The sequence below is a fragment of the Sylvia atricapilla genome, chromosome 3 (assembly GCF_009819655.1).
Source record: "Sylvia atricapilla isolate bSylAtr1 chromosome 3, bSylAtr1.pri, whole genome shotgun sequence".
In the NCBI taxonomy this organism is placed as follows: Eukaryota; Metazoa; Chordata; class Aves; order Passeriformes; family Sylviidae; genus Sylvia; species Sylvia atricapilla.
Window position 1 is genome coordinate 14,547,449 of NC_089142.1, and position 14,131 is coordinate 14,561,579.

Here is a 14,131-nt window from a genome sequence, read left to right on the forward strand (position 1 = left end):
AGGCTTATGCAGCTACTTGCAGACCTCATAAATGTGGAGAAAACTGCTTCCCATGCTACCAGTGTCAAATGTTAGTTCAACAGCAAATACCTGGTACCTGACAGGAGTTGTATTTCATAAAGCTGTGGTCACGCAGCAGAGCCAGCAGCTTTTCCTTCATTGCCTTGAGATGCTCTGCATCCAGCAGAAATTCCTTTACCCTGGATTCAGCTGGGATGCAGCTGCATCCCACAGACACCAACTCCGCTGTGGGAGCTGGCTGTTGTGGCTGGGTTAACAAAATCCCTACATGCTTAAAAGGCAACATCTCAGGCAAGACTGGGAGACATGCAGGGAGCCATCCTTGCCCTTCCCCAAATACCTTACGCCAGGAACGTGGTGCATGGCTAAGACCAAAACAGGCAGTGACAAGAAAAGTAGTCTTTTATTTCAATTAATATTTCTTGGCATTAGGCAGATATTAAATAACACTGGAATGCACAAGACTATTAACATATTGACAGCAAAAGGGAGGAGGTGTAGCCAAGTCGAGAACAGCAGTGCCAGTCACATCACCTCGGGGCACTCAAAAGCCATTTAACGCAGCAACCACCAGAAAGTTGGACTCCACTGAGAAATACAAAATGAGGATGAACTCCTTTCAGGTCTTTTGTTAATACAGTAATGCTGGAATGACTGACAGTAAAAATGAACAAATATTTGCATTCAGGAATTAAACAGAGTGAAATATCCACAAACTGCTAGTCATGCATTTCTTTTGGAACAGCAATTTGCTAATGCATAAATATCACAAAAAAACAATCTCCAAGATTTGAATAAATCACAGACAACTAGAAGAAACAAAGCTTGAATTCTACTTTATGCCTTAAATAGATGACCTAAATATTTAAAATTTTACTTCACCATATATATATAATTTATATATATATTAAAAGAAAGTAAAGACCATTAGATAAGTGCAAGCAATTTTCCTCAAAAGAAAATTGGAACCATGCCCAGGAAAGCTGCTTTTTTTTTTCCTTTTTTCTTTTTCTCTTTTTTTTTTTTTTTTTTAACTTTCTACTCCATTCAGTCCATTTGTTTTTTCTTGGTTTTCTTTTTTTCAACATAGTAATTTCTGAAGCAAAATAAATTATCTACCATCTGCTATTTTGGGTAAAAGTCCTACCTAACATCTTCTCAGGAACTATGGGAACATCACCTTTCTCACGGACTAAGTGAAGTGGTATCTCACCAGCCATTGAACTCTCTTTGTAGCTGCATGTAAACAAACCTTTTGATTAATGTTTAAAATGTGCAGAGTGAATCGTAACATTACAGGGAAGCAGAAACGGAGCTGCCGCAGGAGAACTGCACTGGTGTTAGTGGGGGAGCGAGGGCTGGTTCTCTCGGACACGCACACACGCACACACGATCTGGCAACGGGATCTTATCCGCGGAGTGTGGAGGGATGGTTGAGAAGGCATCCGTTTGCGAGCAAAGCTTGAAGGACACAAGCCGAGATTCTCTGAGCACACTGTCCGCTTTTATCAGAATTGACTCGCGCTACTGGGGTCACACTGTAACAACCGCACGATGGAGGGATCGCTCTTGGCACCTTTGATGAACTCTTCCAGCGACAGTTTACCTGGCAGGGAGGGAAACCAAAATTAAAATCATTTTTTAAAAGTCAGTTGTTCCTGCCACCACTGCTGTAGCAAAGAATCTCTCCTCACCGAGGCAACATAACATCTATTTAATCTATCGCAAAGGCATCGAGGGGAATTTAGCGCAATGCACAGAAGCTAAATCCTGCTCAAGCCTTTAAGCCCAAATGCATTTTTCTTCTGCAAAACAATCCAGCATAATAATTGCTATTTTTTTATTTAAAAAGACAGTCCCAAATCTAAAAACAACTGTTCTACTACCATTTGGCAGCTTTTTGCTCAGAACCAGACTACATGAATGACATAACACATGAACACAAAGTATGGTACCTGAACATACGTATGCTCTGAAATGATGCTTGTATTACTACAACACTTTAAACCTAAATATTCCAAATACCCCCACTTTGTCCTCTTGTTTCTTGTGACACATAGGACTGAGAAGTCATGGCTTCTCTGGTACCAACATGGCCGGCCCAGGGTTTGAGCAACCTGATCTAGTTCAAGATGTCCCTGCTCATTGCAGGGGTGTTGCGCTAGATGACCTTCAAAGGCCCCTTCCAACCCAAATTATTCCATGATTCCATGATTCTGCAAGTCACTTGCTATGCCCTGCTGGGTGCACAGGAACACGATGGGTTTTGTTGTTTTTTTTTTTTACAAGCAAAGCCACTCCTGGGGCACTTCTAATGCTATGTGTTGCTCCTGAGCACTTCTGGTTTATACATCTTTAGTTTAGGCCAGAGGAACTGACTTGGATGGACCTTGTAACAGTCTGAGGGTCTGAAGATTGATCTCTGAAGAAGCAACCACGCCAGTGTCCCCTGGCTCCAATAGTCGTGTGTAATGGCATGGCATGGTACAGCCAGGAAGAAATATTCCATCTACTCTTTCAGACCTCATTGTGGGGTGCACCAGCCCCCTGGTAGGTAGCTAGCAGCATACTCCCTTGCTCTAGCACTCAGAATCACAACAGAAATAGGATGTGGCAATATTAACGAAAAACAAAACAGTTTGCCCTATGAAAAGGAGAAGACAAGCATTTGCTGCATCTCAGACATTGTGTCTAGTGACCTCCCATTTAGCTCGTGCATTCACTCGCCCTACCCTCGCACAACACCCCAGGGCTATCCTTACCCACCCCAAACTGCTGTGCTCAAGACAGGACCCACACACAAACATCTTGCACTTGGGAGGTGCCTGCTGTCACTTTTGTCTGCAGACACCCAAAGAGAGAGAGGCATCAGATCGCTGTGCCAGTTTGCACCAGCCCCAGGATGCTAACAGCCTGTTGTGAGGATGGAAGAGGAATGACCCTGGTGGCCAGCACCCAAAACAGGCTGAACAGGGAGGAACAGCTCTTCCAAGTAACAAGAAATAGGGCAAGAGGAAATGGCCTAAAGTTGCACCAAGGAAGGTTTAGATTGGATATTGGGAAAAATTTCTTCCCCAAAAGGGTTGTCAAGCATTAGATCAGACTGCCCAGGGTATTTAAAAGATGTGTAGATGTGGCACTTAGGGACACTCCCAGTGACTAGTTCTGTGATTCCATGAATGAGCAAGCCTTCCTCTTGTAGAAATTGCAGAAGCTCAAAAACCTGTGGCACACTAATATTCTGGCTTTTAAGCAAATGTTCCCAAACCAAAGATTTCTAACAAAAGCAGAGGTCTCCTAACTATCAGGATATTTATTCATTTGTCCATTGCTTTGTATTACTTAAAAGCAAAGCCCAAATCAAAATCCATTTGCAATGTCCAACAGTCAGATGGGGAAGAAACATCTTCAGCCACCACACACATGTAGATGTTATTCCTTGGCATTGCATGGCTTTCAGGGCTGATATTTTACTGGGAATAGGATGATTTTATTTCAGCAGCAAAGTGCAACAGATAGAGGATGTATATATATATATATATATATATATATATATATATATCTGTATCTCAGATTTTGGGACCACTACTTTGTTACACATCTGCATGCACTGCTGCTTTCTGCAGACCAAATATATTTTAATCATGTTATTTTAGGGCCCTACACATGTCAAGCCAGAGGATGAAGTGCTAGTTTTGATGAAGTCAAAGGTAAAATACTTGAGGACTTCAGTAAGGCCAGGAATTTGCCCTGGGCACTGCAGCAGCAGACACCAAAATGCAGCCATTAAATTTTCTTAAATAAAACCCTTTCTGTACATAAGATGGTATTTTTTCAGGTCTCCATATCTCAGTGCTAGAATCAAACCTTTACTCCCACTGAGCACATCAGTAGGACACAGCTCCTGACTTTGATTTGGGCAGTTGCCACCTCAGCTTCTGACAAGGTAATTCCCAGGGAAAAGCTCCACCTCAGCTGGGAATAGAGGAAGCATGTCATCAGGCTGATGAGAAGAGGAAATTGATCATTTCTTGCCTGTATTTTTCAAACCTAAGGAAATGGGCCAGCACAGGTGGAGGGGTTGTGATGAGTACACTGTCAGATAATTTATCAAGGAGCTCCACAACCTGGCTTGGGAGCTGCTACATCCTTCTGATGCTTATAGTGCAACAGAGGTGTGTGACCATGTATGTATACATGCCAAAACCTTGTGCCAAGTTTGTGCTATGCCCAGAGGAAATAACCCAAAGACAATGGACACAGGAATTTCAAAGAAGCCTTTGAAGAAGAGGATTCACCCATGAAATGTCAGCAAAAGACTGCTCCCCAGCCCCCCAGCAGGAGCATTCACCCTCTCTTCTCTGCTCACTTATTCACCTTATTTATCATGGACCAGAGATGCACAGCAAGGCCAGGCAGAGACCAGAGGCACCAGTGGGGACATCCCGACCCTCTCTCCCCGCCTTCCCAAATTCTGACATCTACCAAGGCCAAGCTAGAAAACCTCTATTTCTAGAGCTTAGGAAGGGGTACCTTCCTAAGGTGGGAATCCTACCGTCATTGTTTGTGTCCATCTGTCTGAAGATCTTGTCTGTTCGTTTCTCAGGAGTGGATTCATCCTCTGGCATTTTCATTACTGAGGAAACCATTTTGTAAATTGCCTGAGTATAAAAAAAAAAAAAAAAAGTTTTTAAAAAAGAGATATAAGAAAAACACAATCGAAATGATAAAGCAGGGGACAGAGAAAAATAATTTAAGCCTTTAGCAACAAAAAAAGGCAGCTGACCCTGGCAGGCAGCTGCAGGACTTTATAAACCAAAATGAATGGGAATGTCTGACTGCAGCTTTTCTATTTTTCTTTCCTGCATTCATTCATGCTTCAAAAGAAGTGTTGGGCCAGTTTAACTGAAAGTCAGTCTAGATTAATGTATGAGTAGGACTGAGCTAAAATAGAGGAGACAATGGTGTGCAACCCTCTCTTCTGCAGCCGGGCTAAGCCATCTCCTCTTTGCCTGGCTCTCACCCTCCACCCAGTTACAGGTATGCCTGTGGGGTGCTGCATGGTTTATGGTGAACATGAATAAACAGCAATAGGGGTTGTTTTTCTTCGTGGATGGGTAAGGAAATGCATCTTCAGACTTACATGAACATGAAAATAACAAGACCCCTTTAGAGAGCCTGCAGGCCTAGCCTTCCACCTAAATGATCCCATCCCAGCCATGAGGGCCAAGTGTCAGGGCACTGGCTGATGCATTACTCCCTTGCACTGCACAGGACACATATCTCAGCTGCACAGTGGGTGACAAGCATGCACTGCTGAGGCCAAGCCTCTGCCAGCATGTGGGGTAGGGGCACAGGGGATTGTGCTGCCTAGCCCCACTACAGCCTGTGGTCTAGGTGTCCTCTGCCTTTTGGAGACAAAGGCATGCTACGGCCTTTCACCCAGAGTTCACATCGACTCAGATTTGAAGTTCCAAAGCATTAATTCTGAGGTTAAGCAGGTCAATAGAATTTGCATTTAGGGTTTTTTGATCCTGTGAACATCACAGTAACAAACCCCCAGGGAGAGCTGCAGAATTTTGGCTGCAGGCCAGCTGCACAAATGCCTTGTTCATATCTCAGGCCCTTTCTTCATCTGCATCTTGTAGGTCCCACCGTGTGTCCCTTTGGGGACCATGGGCTCAGAACCTCCCTGGGGCAGGAGTGACCCAGTTCTGCACGCCCCTCATCTCCAGCTCCAGCTGTCTCATGGTGAAGAGGTTACAGCAACACAAATAAGATGTCCAAGAGAGGTAGTGCCTCACCTGCACTATTTCTAGCATTTCCCCACGGCTGATGTACCCGTTGCCATCCAGGTCGTACATACTAAAGGCCCACTTCAGCTTCTGTTCCAGCTTGCCCCGGGAGGTGACGCTCAGGGCGATGATGAATTCCCTAAAGTCAATCGTCCCGTCGCCGTTCGTGTCAAAGGTGCGGAAGACGTGCTCCGCAAACTTCGACGCGTCACCGTAGGGAAAAAAATTTGCATATATTTTTTTAAACTCTTCTACAGTCAAATGGCCCGTGGGGCAATCTTTTAGGAAGCCCTTGTACCACTCCTGCAGCTCGTGGTCTGTGAACTCGGTGTTCTCGCGCAGGTCCTGGAGCACCTCGGGGCGCAGCTTGCTGTTCTGCTTCCCCATCCTCTTCTGGGTCCGGGTTCAGCAGCTGCAAAGCAAGAGAAAATCTGCCTGAGCTCCAGCCACACTAGACAGAGAGAGGTTGGGGAGAGGTAGAACCCTGCAAGAAACAGAGGGTCCCCTGGGGCAAGGGGGAAAGAGAAGAAAAAGGATGCTATAAATCACCAGGAAAAGACCTCATTTAATTTGGCTTCCTTTCCTCTCCTCTAGGCTCTCCCAGTGACTAATATGCTGTGGAAGGGAAGGTAGTTCGGGAGGAAGTATTTGGGAAATATTAATTATATTTCTTCTTATTAATCCTAATTATATGGGAAAATAATAGAGCTCAGTATTTTAGTTCTCTGCTGCAATCGCACTCCTCCATCACATGGCTTGTGATGCCCAGCTCTGGATTCCTACACAGGCTGATCTGCTGTGATGACAGAGTGGGAGCGGGCAGAGACAGCAGCAGTGATGAAAAGAAAAATTCATCTATTCAAAAGTGAAAGTAAATGCAGCTGAACAAGAGGCAGGAAGGGCAGGTGGCTCCGTGCCAGTCATGTTTGCATTGTCCAGATGCTCTTTGAAACCTTTTGGCTTACACAGCTTCTCCTCCCTCCCTGCATCCCTTGCCCCACAGCAGTAGGGGTTTTCTGCTGTGTGGTGGGCTTGGTTGGTGCTCCTTGTGGCACTCAAGGGTCACAGGAGGGTGCAGCAAGGGTGTGCTCAGCACAGCCCATGCTCAACAGTAGCACCCCATAAGACTTCTGCCTCTTCTTCTCAGCTGTGGAGGCAGCATGAGCAGATGGATCACTGCAGCACCAGCACAAGGGATTTCATCCTTTCTAGCCCTCCCAAAGAATCAGAGAATAAGGCTTTTTAAAGCCAAATGTTTGGCAAAGCAACTCTGCAGGTTTACCGGGATTTATACTTTTAGAGAAGCTTATTCAGTCGGTTCAATATTCCCCCACAAGGCCAAAGTGCATTTAAATTCATTCCTGATTTCATCAGGATGTCAGGAGAGGGCTGAGTCTGTCCTCTCTCTTGACAATGCCCATGTTGTGCCACACAAGGTGAGTCCGCCCAGCAACAGGAGAGCTCCTTCACCAAAATGAAAGATGGTCAATCTGCACTTAGGCAACAACAGGAAAAAAAAAACAAAAACCCTTGATAATTTCTGGTGTTAATCCCTTCAGTCTTTTCATGGCTACCTAGCAATATCAAATTCTGCTGCCAAGCTAGATGTTGAGCTGCATGTCTTTCCCCAAATTCAAGAACTTTATTTGCAGGTGTACACAAAGTCACATCCAAACCCCTGTGACTGGTTTGCATAAATGTTATTTCTCTGCACAGACTGTTGTGCCTGTTGGGTTTGCTCAGAGCTAATGCAGAAGACAGGTGAGTAATAGGCCAACACTGCAGACTACCTGGAAACTGCAAGAGCTGAGCCACAAAGCATGCAGAGACCAGGAAAAACAGGAGCTAAGCACTTCCCAGAGAGTAAAAATTCCAAGCATGCGTAAGAACCCAAAAAAATTTTAAAATGCTAAAGGTCAGCAAAAAAATAAGTTGCTCTACAGCAGAATGTAAGCTTGTTTTATTTGTATTCCACTTAGTCTGTGCACTGCCTCAGCAATGTAAAAAATCCACATCCTGCTCTGTGGCTTAATGCTCAGAGACAAAACCCAGCCAGCTGCTCGTTAGTTCCGTGCATTGGGCTTAACAGACAACTGTGTTATCATTGGCACTTCTGTTTTCCAGAAAAGCTGCCAATATTTCAACTCCAAAGCTTTATTTTTGTCCATTCTATTGCAGCGTTTTCTCAACGTACCTGACATACCTCTGCTTGCTCCCAACATGCAGGGATACTACAGCTCCTAGTCTCTGCCAGCAGCACCCCTAGGAGAGCATCAGGCTGCCCTCCAGTTATAGTACTAACTCTCAGCTACTGCCACTGCCTTTCCATCTTTGAATCTTCTCTGCTCCAGATAGTAATCCTTGCAGTGCCGAGGGCAGAAAACACAATAATCTAGTCTGTTGAAGTCAAATTGCAGAAAAGAGTGGCTTGGAGCAAATAATGGATCAGATGTGATCCTTTTTTTTAGAGAGCAGAAATTCTAACAGTGTGTTCCTGTCCTTGGATTAGGAGGGGCCTGCAGTTTCCAGCCTTCAGTGAGCCCCTTCACTTCATGATTCCCAGGCGCTTGGTAAGATCTAGTGTCTGGGTCAAAAAGCAGCCCCTGCCTCATCAACCACTGCCTCAGAATTCCCCAAGAGAGGGGCAGGAGGAACAGCAGAGCCCACTTAACACAGGAGCTGGGCTTTAAGCAGAAATTACCTCAGTTTTATTGACTCGCAAGGTTAAGAACTGCAAAACTTCCAAATCAAAACAGGTTTGAAAAGGTGTAATATCATTTCTTCCTCCTCCTGTTCCCTTAAAAACTGAGACCTCTAGCCAACAGAGAGGTAAGGTAATAATTCCACTTACTAGATTTCACTACTTGTCCTAGTGGTAGATACATCCTGTTATTTGAAGAGATGCTCATTAAATACCAACTTCAAAAGCTTTATATTCAAGCTATCATTGCATCCAAAAGATTACAGGCCTTTTCAACCCTTCCACCTCTTCCACATCACTTTACATCAGAGGTGCAATGCTCTGAACACAGCTTTGTTTTGCATACGAGCTTTCTGAAAGGCTTCTTAACGTGTTCAGCCCAAATGCAATCCTGCAGTTGTAACCAATTTGATGTGAATAATTAAATAACCAACATTAACATTAATTTATTAAAGCCCATCTGAAAAAACCAGCTTTGATGTAAATTGTGTTGCAGGTAGCTCCTTCAAAATGAAATGCCTAAATATCTCATTAATCATGACAGCAACCCCTGCTGCTGGCATCCAACTGACATTTCATTCGATTGCTATAAAATGCTTTCATCAAATCACTTTCCAGAGGCTCAGCAGCTGATTTAACCACAAGACCACTCAGAGGATGGCTGCTAATGGAAATCACAGGGAGTAGGGCTGGGATGCTTTGGTCAGTCCTGTGGTTAGGGCTGTGTTCTATTGCTATTTTTTAATGAGCCTTTACTAGCTAAATCACTTGTTGCAGTGAGTGTAGAAGGCAAGGCAGGAGAGACATCCTTGCACCCAACATTGCCCTGGACAGTTACCAGAGACCTAAATCCAGCACAGCCTGCTTTTCCCTCATTTCCCATCACACCAGGGTGAAATGCAGGGAAGCAATGCCACGTACAGTGCAGCAAGGTCTGTCTCTGCTTACCTCGATGAGCAAAAGCCCTCAGAGCATCTGGTACTATCATAGCAGTAAGAAAAACAATCACAGGAATGCCCTTGAGGTGATCAGACAAGGAACAGCTTGGTAGTCTAAATGCAGAGCTGAGGGCTTAGCAAGTCAATCGCTGCTCATGAAAGAGATGCTGGCCACGTAAGACTTAAACAGTGGAAAATGCAGATGCACTTTTGTTCTAGTTTCACGCTAAAATTTTTGCTAAAATTATGTGGTGCTGCTGCCTGTTCTAATTCTAATTAATTTTAGCCAGGCTCAAAACTGAGCTGCCAGAGAACTCCCACCTGAATGTAACCTCTGTCCCTGTAGGCTTACAAAAAATCATCAATAATCTCATAGCAAAAGCCTAGAAATGAGCAGAAAGGTCTTTTACTAAAGCTAAGACATACACTGGTGTCCTGGTTTCAGCTGGGGTAGTGTTCATTTTCTTCCTAGTAGCTGGCACAGGGCCGTGTTTTGGATTAGAAAATGAGAATAATGTTGATAACACACTAAGTTTTAGTTGTTGCTGAGCTGTGCTCACCCCAAGTCAAAGACTTTTCAGCTTCCCACGCTCTACCAGTGAGGAGGTGCACAAGAAATTTGGAGGGAGCACAGCTAGGACAGGTGACCTGAACTGAACAAAGGGATATTCCATACTATCATGCTCAGAATATAAACTGGGGGGCATTGTCATGGCAGGGGGCTGATCATCACTCAGGGATGCACTGGGCACTAGCCAGCAGGTGATGAGCATTTGTACTGTGACTCCCTTGTTTCTCTTGGATGTTACCCCTCTCTCTCTTTTTATTCTCCCTCTTTTCATTACAATTGTTATCATCATTATTATAATAATATTTTCTTTTATCTCAGTTATTAAGCTGTTCTTATCTCAACTCACTTTGGGATTTTTAAATCACAAAAAGGATTCACCTTTTTCCCCTCGGTTCTCCTGGTCCCACTGGTGGCTGGGGTTAAACCACAACATTGGGTTATGAAGCACCCCTGTGAGTAACTGTAGCAAAGTCTGAAACAGCTAAAGTAGCAATTCTGTGGTTTTACCAACAGATGGACTGGCTGTCAGCATCCACACACTGAAGTATTTGAAACACTCTTTACAAAGGTCAGTGCATCTCACTTTCACAAGAACTCTCTGTTAACCACCAGTTACAGCCGGCAGAAGTGTGCTTTGACCATGTAACCCACAAAGCCCGAGACCAAATCAGCTTTTTACTGCAAAGCCTGTGAAAGCAAAACTGCCTTGAAACGAGCTCATGATGGGATCCTCTCACTGAATCAGTTACAGCTGCAGAAGGAGGAATAACTCCTCAGAGATGTATTTCCTTGTGCAAACCCCCTTGGATACTAATTTAGTGCTAATAAAAAGAGGAAAATTGATGAAATGCCTGTCTGTAGGACAGAGGTGCTCTCCAGCTGAGAAAGACAGTGCACAGAGAAACAGAACAAATATTCTTCATATTATCTGAGCTATCTGCTTTGCGGGGGAGAAGTACAGCACCATTTCTCTTGCAGCGCTCACTTATAAAGCAGAATAAGTGTGTCAAATCTGTTACAGTCATGAAGCTGTAGCACATGCTTCCAGGACTGCAGGAGCCCAAAGAAAACGAACAGCATAAGCCAGGAAGCAAACTGCTCTGGGCTGGTCTGAATTGCAAGAACCATTTCACCAGAGGTGGAAGATTTTTTTAAATAAAACACCTAAAGCATCAGATCTGTCACAGAGGCTCTATTTTTAAAAGTTTAATCCTTGTATTATTAAAAAAAAAAAAAAAAAAAAAAAAAAAAAAAAGCACCAAACAAAACCCCCACAAACAAAGAACAAACCAAACCAACAAAATCCCACAAGAAGCTCTGCACAGGTCGTCCTAACACAAGCCTCAGCCACTAAAGATCTGCGTTGCCATGGCTCAGGAACACACCCTCGAGAACACTTTTCATGCACCTGTAGCACCAGCTCACACCAACTCAGCCAACACACAGATGTGTGTAGGAAGCCTCCAAGATGCAAGAGGGAGTTGGGTTCCCAGACACCCCAGCTAGTGACAATGTTTAGGTGAAAAATGATCATGCAGCAACAGGCTGCAAAACAGGATTATAACAACATCCTCTGGACCATGCTTTCCCGAGGGCTGGTCAGTGGTTCTGATCTGAGCTGGTTGGGGGGAAATGCGAAGTGACATGGGCTGGGACAGATAATGAACTCCAGAGTAAAGAGCAGATTTTGTTACATGTTTTAATGTCAGTATCCTAAGCAACGAGCGTTTCAACAGACAAGGCACAGGATATACAAATACGTTGCTATAGATATCTGGTCCTGACTGGTAAACTCATGTGAACTTCTTTCCTGCCCTGCGGCAAAAGCCGACACCCACATACCAGCCACTGCAGCACCTGTGTCATTTTCCCAGGCTGCAGACATGGGGCCAAAAGTAACACCTTTTGATAAAGTCTGAATTGTAAAAACGAGTATCTTCACCTTTTGAAAAAATCTAATAATAGAAGCAGTGAGACAAAAGCAAAGCCTTAATCAATAATGCTGCAAAAAATTCAAATCCTTCAGGGTTTGAAATGCAAAAGGCTCGTATCAAGAGGGGCTGAAACTGCTTCTGCTGCTGCCTTCGGGGAAACAGAAAGAAAAACGAAACCTGACAAGTGAAGAAAAAACCACTCTAAATAAATAAATAGTTTCTTTAAATTTTTCACTTTCAGTGACTAATTCTGCTCTTATTTATATAAGAAACATTGTTTATTTGCAACTTACTTTCAAGTTCAACCCTTTTCAGAAATTTATTAAAAACCATGGGTGAAAGACCACTTTGTGTACCACTCACATTTCAGTTTCAGAAAACTCTAACGATTCACATTTGCTCACTGAATGTCCTTCGAAAGGCGGAGTGAGTTGGTAAAGAGACCTCGAGCCACCTCACTGTGTAAGTTTACCCATAAACACATACTCAGGAACTGTGTGGTCTTGAAAACCTGATTCCATGTCTGGGATGAAAATCCATTTTAAATAAGCACCTACCCCTCACCTTGCCAAAGAAGGATATAATTACAAATACTCCAACCCTGCAAATGGCTATGTGAGACAAATATTCCCAGGCCGGCACATTCATTTCATGGAGTCAGCTAAAAGGCTAAAACAGAATAAATTTGCTTACAGGTGTCTAGGTTGCTCCCATCTACTGAAGTCCCTTTATTTAGGATTATATTCCTGATTTACAGGGCAAAATCAGTTAGTCACTGACACAGAGCATCAGTAAATTGACCTGAGAAACATTTTACATTTGGATCACAAGTGTGTGGTGAAGAGGCATTTGCAGATCACAGTAGCAGGATCTTTCCAGGCGCTGGAGTCACAGCGAGGAGCCAGGGGATGCTGACACACCCATTGCTACCCACTGTGCCCACCAACACTGATCCCCATAAGCAGAGGAGAGTTTGCCATGGATGGCGTGGCATGGATGGTATTCAACCTACTGAAAAGAAGCAAAAGAAACCCAAACTACCCCTAAACATTAACCAATTGTTGATAATGAGTAATAAATGAGTTGGGACCAGAAATGTGGCAGTTCTTTGGGGAGCTCTCCATGATGTTCTTCTGCTCAGGGAGGAGAGCTTATTACTGTAAAGGGCAAATATTCCCAAAGCAGTAAGAAAAGCACAGAAATACTTCAAGTAAATTAGGATATTGGGTTAATGTGGGTGGGAGCAGTTTGGGCAGTAATGCAGCTTGTAATTGCAGACAGGAAAAGAAAATCATGAGTGGATTTTCCTCATCTCCTCCCTTTGTCCTTTTTTTTTTAAACAAAACCAAGGGAGAAGCAGCCAGCACTATTTTTTCAGACGCTGTGTAAAGTTGGCAAGGCTTAAAAAATTATTTTGTTTACACAATATTGCAGATTAAGGAAAGCATGTCTGCACAATGTCTTTTTCTGCGAAGGTTGGGTTGCGCGAGGAAAATCCCACGTCACGATGACTGAACATAGTATTGTAACACATAACTTTTAATAAAACTCAGTGGACTGCAGGATAGGGGAAGGTTCCTGATGGGAACTGGGAAATCAGAGAGAACATTCTAAGAAAAAGGGAAGAAAAGTGACAAAAATTAGCACAAGGCACTGTGTTGTTAATATAATTTAAACCACAGAAGTAGCACAGTTGGGCTGGTTCGTCATTATATTTTAGAAATTTCCTATGATGCATTTATTTAGTTGATGAAGGTAAATCACAGAAAAATTCTCTACAGAATAATCACAGCCCTAGGAGAAAGGAACCCAGATGAAATATCAGAGAATTAGTCAAACTCTAGCAGTTGCGAGAGCCAACCAATGGCACCTGAGCAAATTCCACAGTGTTAGAGCCACTGCTGGGGAAAAGATAGAGAGTTTGGGGACAATGACACCAGCTAACCAAACAATGACAGATGATATCCAGCCCTCGGGCATGGTCTGCAAGACCATCCTCACTGCTAATGATGCCTAAAAAAACCCCAAAAATCAAGGAAAAGATCTGACATTCTTCCCTTCCACAGCTGCATGTACTGTGCTGAGATACGAGGCTTGGAGGAATCAAGGGGATTTCACAGTAGCTACTTTGAAACAGAGCAGGGAAGAGAGTCAGGTTTGCTTTCAAAGAG

At 43.7% G+C, this 14,131-nt stretch overlaps 1 protein-coding gene across 1 annotated transcript in view; it reads right to left on the reverse strand.

The window, feature by feature from the left end:
- Positions 1-405: 405 nt before the first annotated feature.
- HPCAL1 (hippocalcin like 1) overlaps positions 406-14,131 on the reverse strand; it is a 64,582-nt gene continuing 50,856 nt past the window's right edge. Inside the window, exons 3-5 of the mRNA XM_066314806.1 lie at positions 5,826-6,228; positions 4,577-4,682; positions 406-1,627 (exon numbers count right to left, since the gene is read on the reverse strand). Coding sequence (XP_066170903.1) covers positions 1,530-1,627; positions 4,577-4,682; positions 5,826-6,203 — 582 coding nt within the window. The 5' untranslated portion in view covers positions 6,204-6,228 and the 3' untranslated portion in view covers positions 406-1,529. The remainder of the gene's footprint in view (positions 1,628-4,576; positions 4,683-5,825; positions 6,229-14,131) is intronic.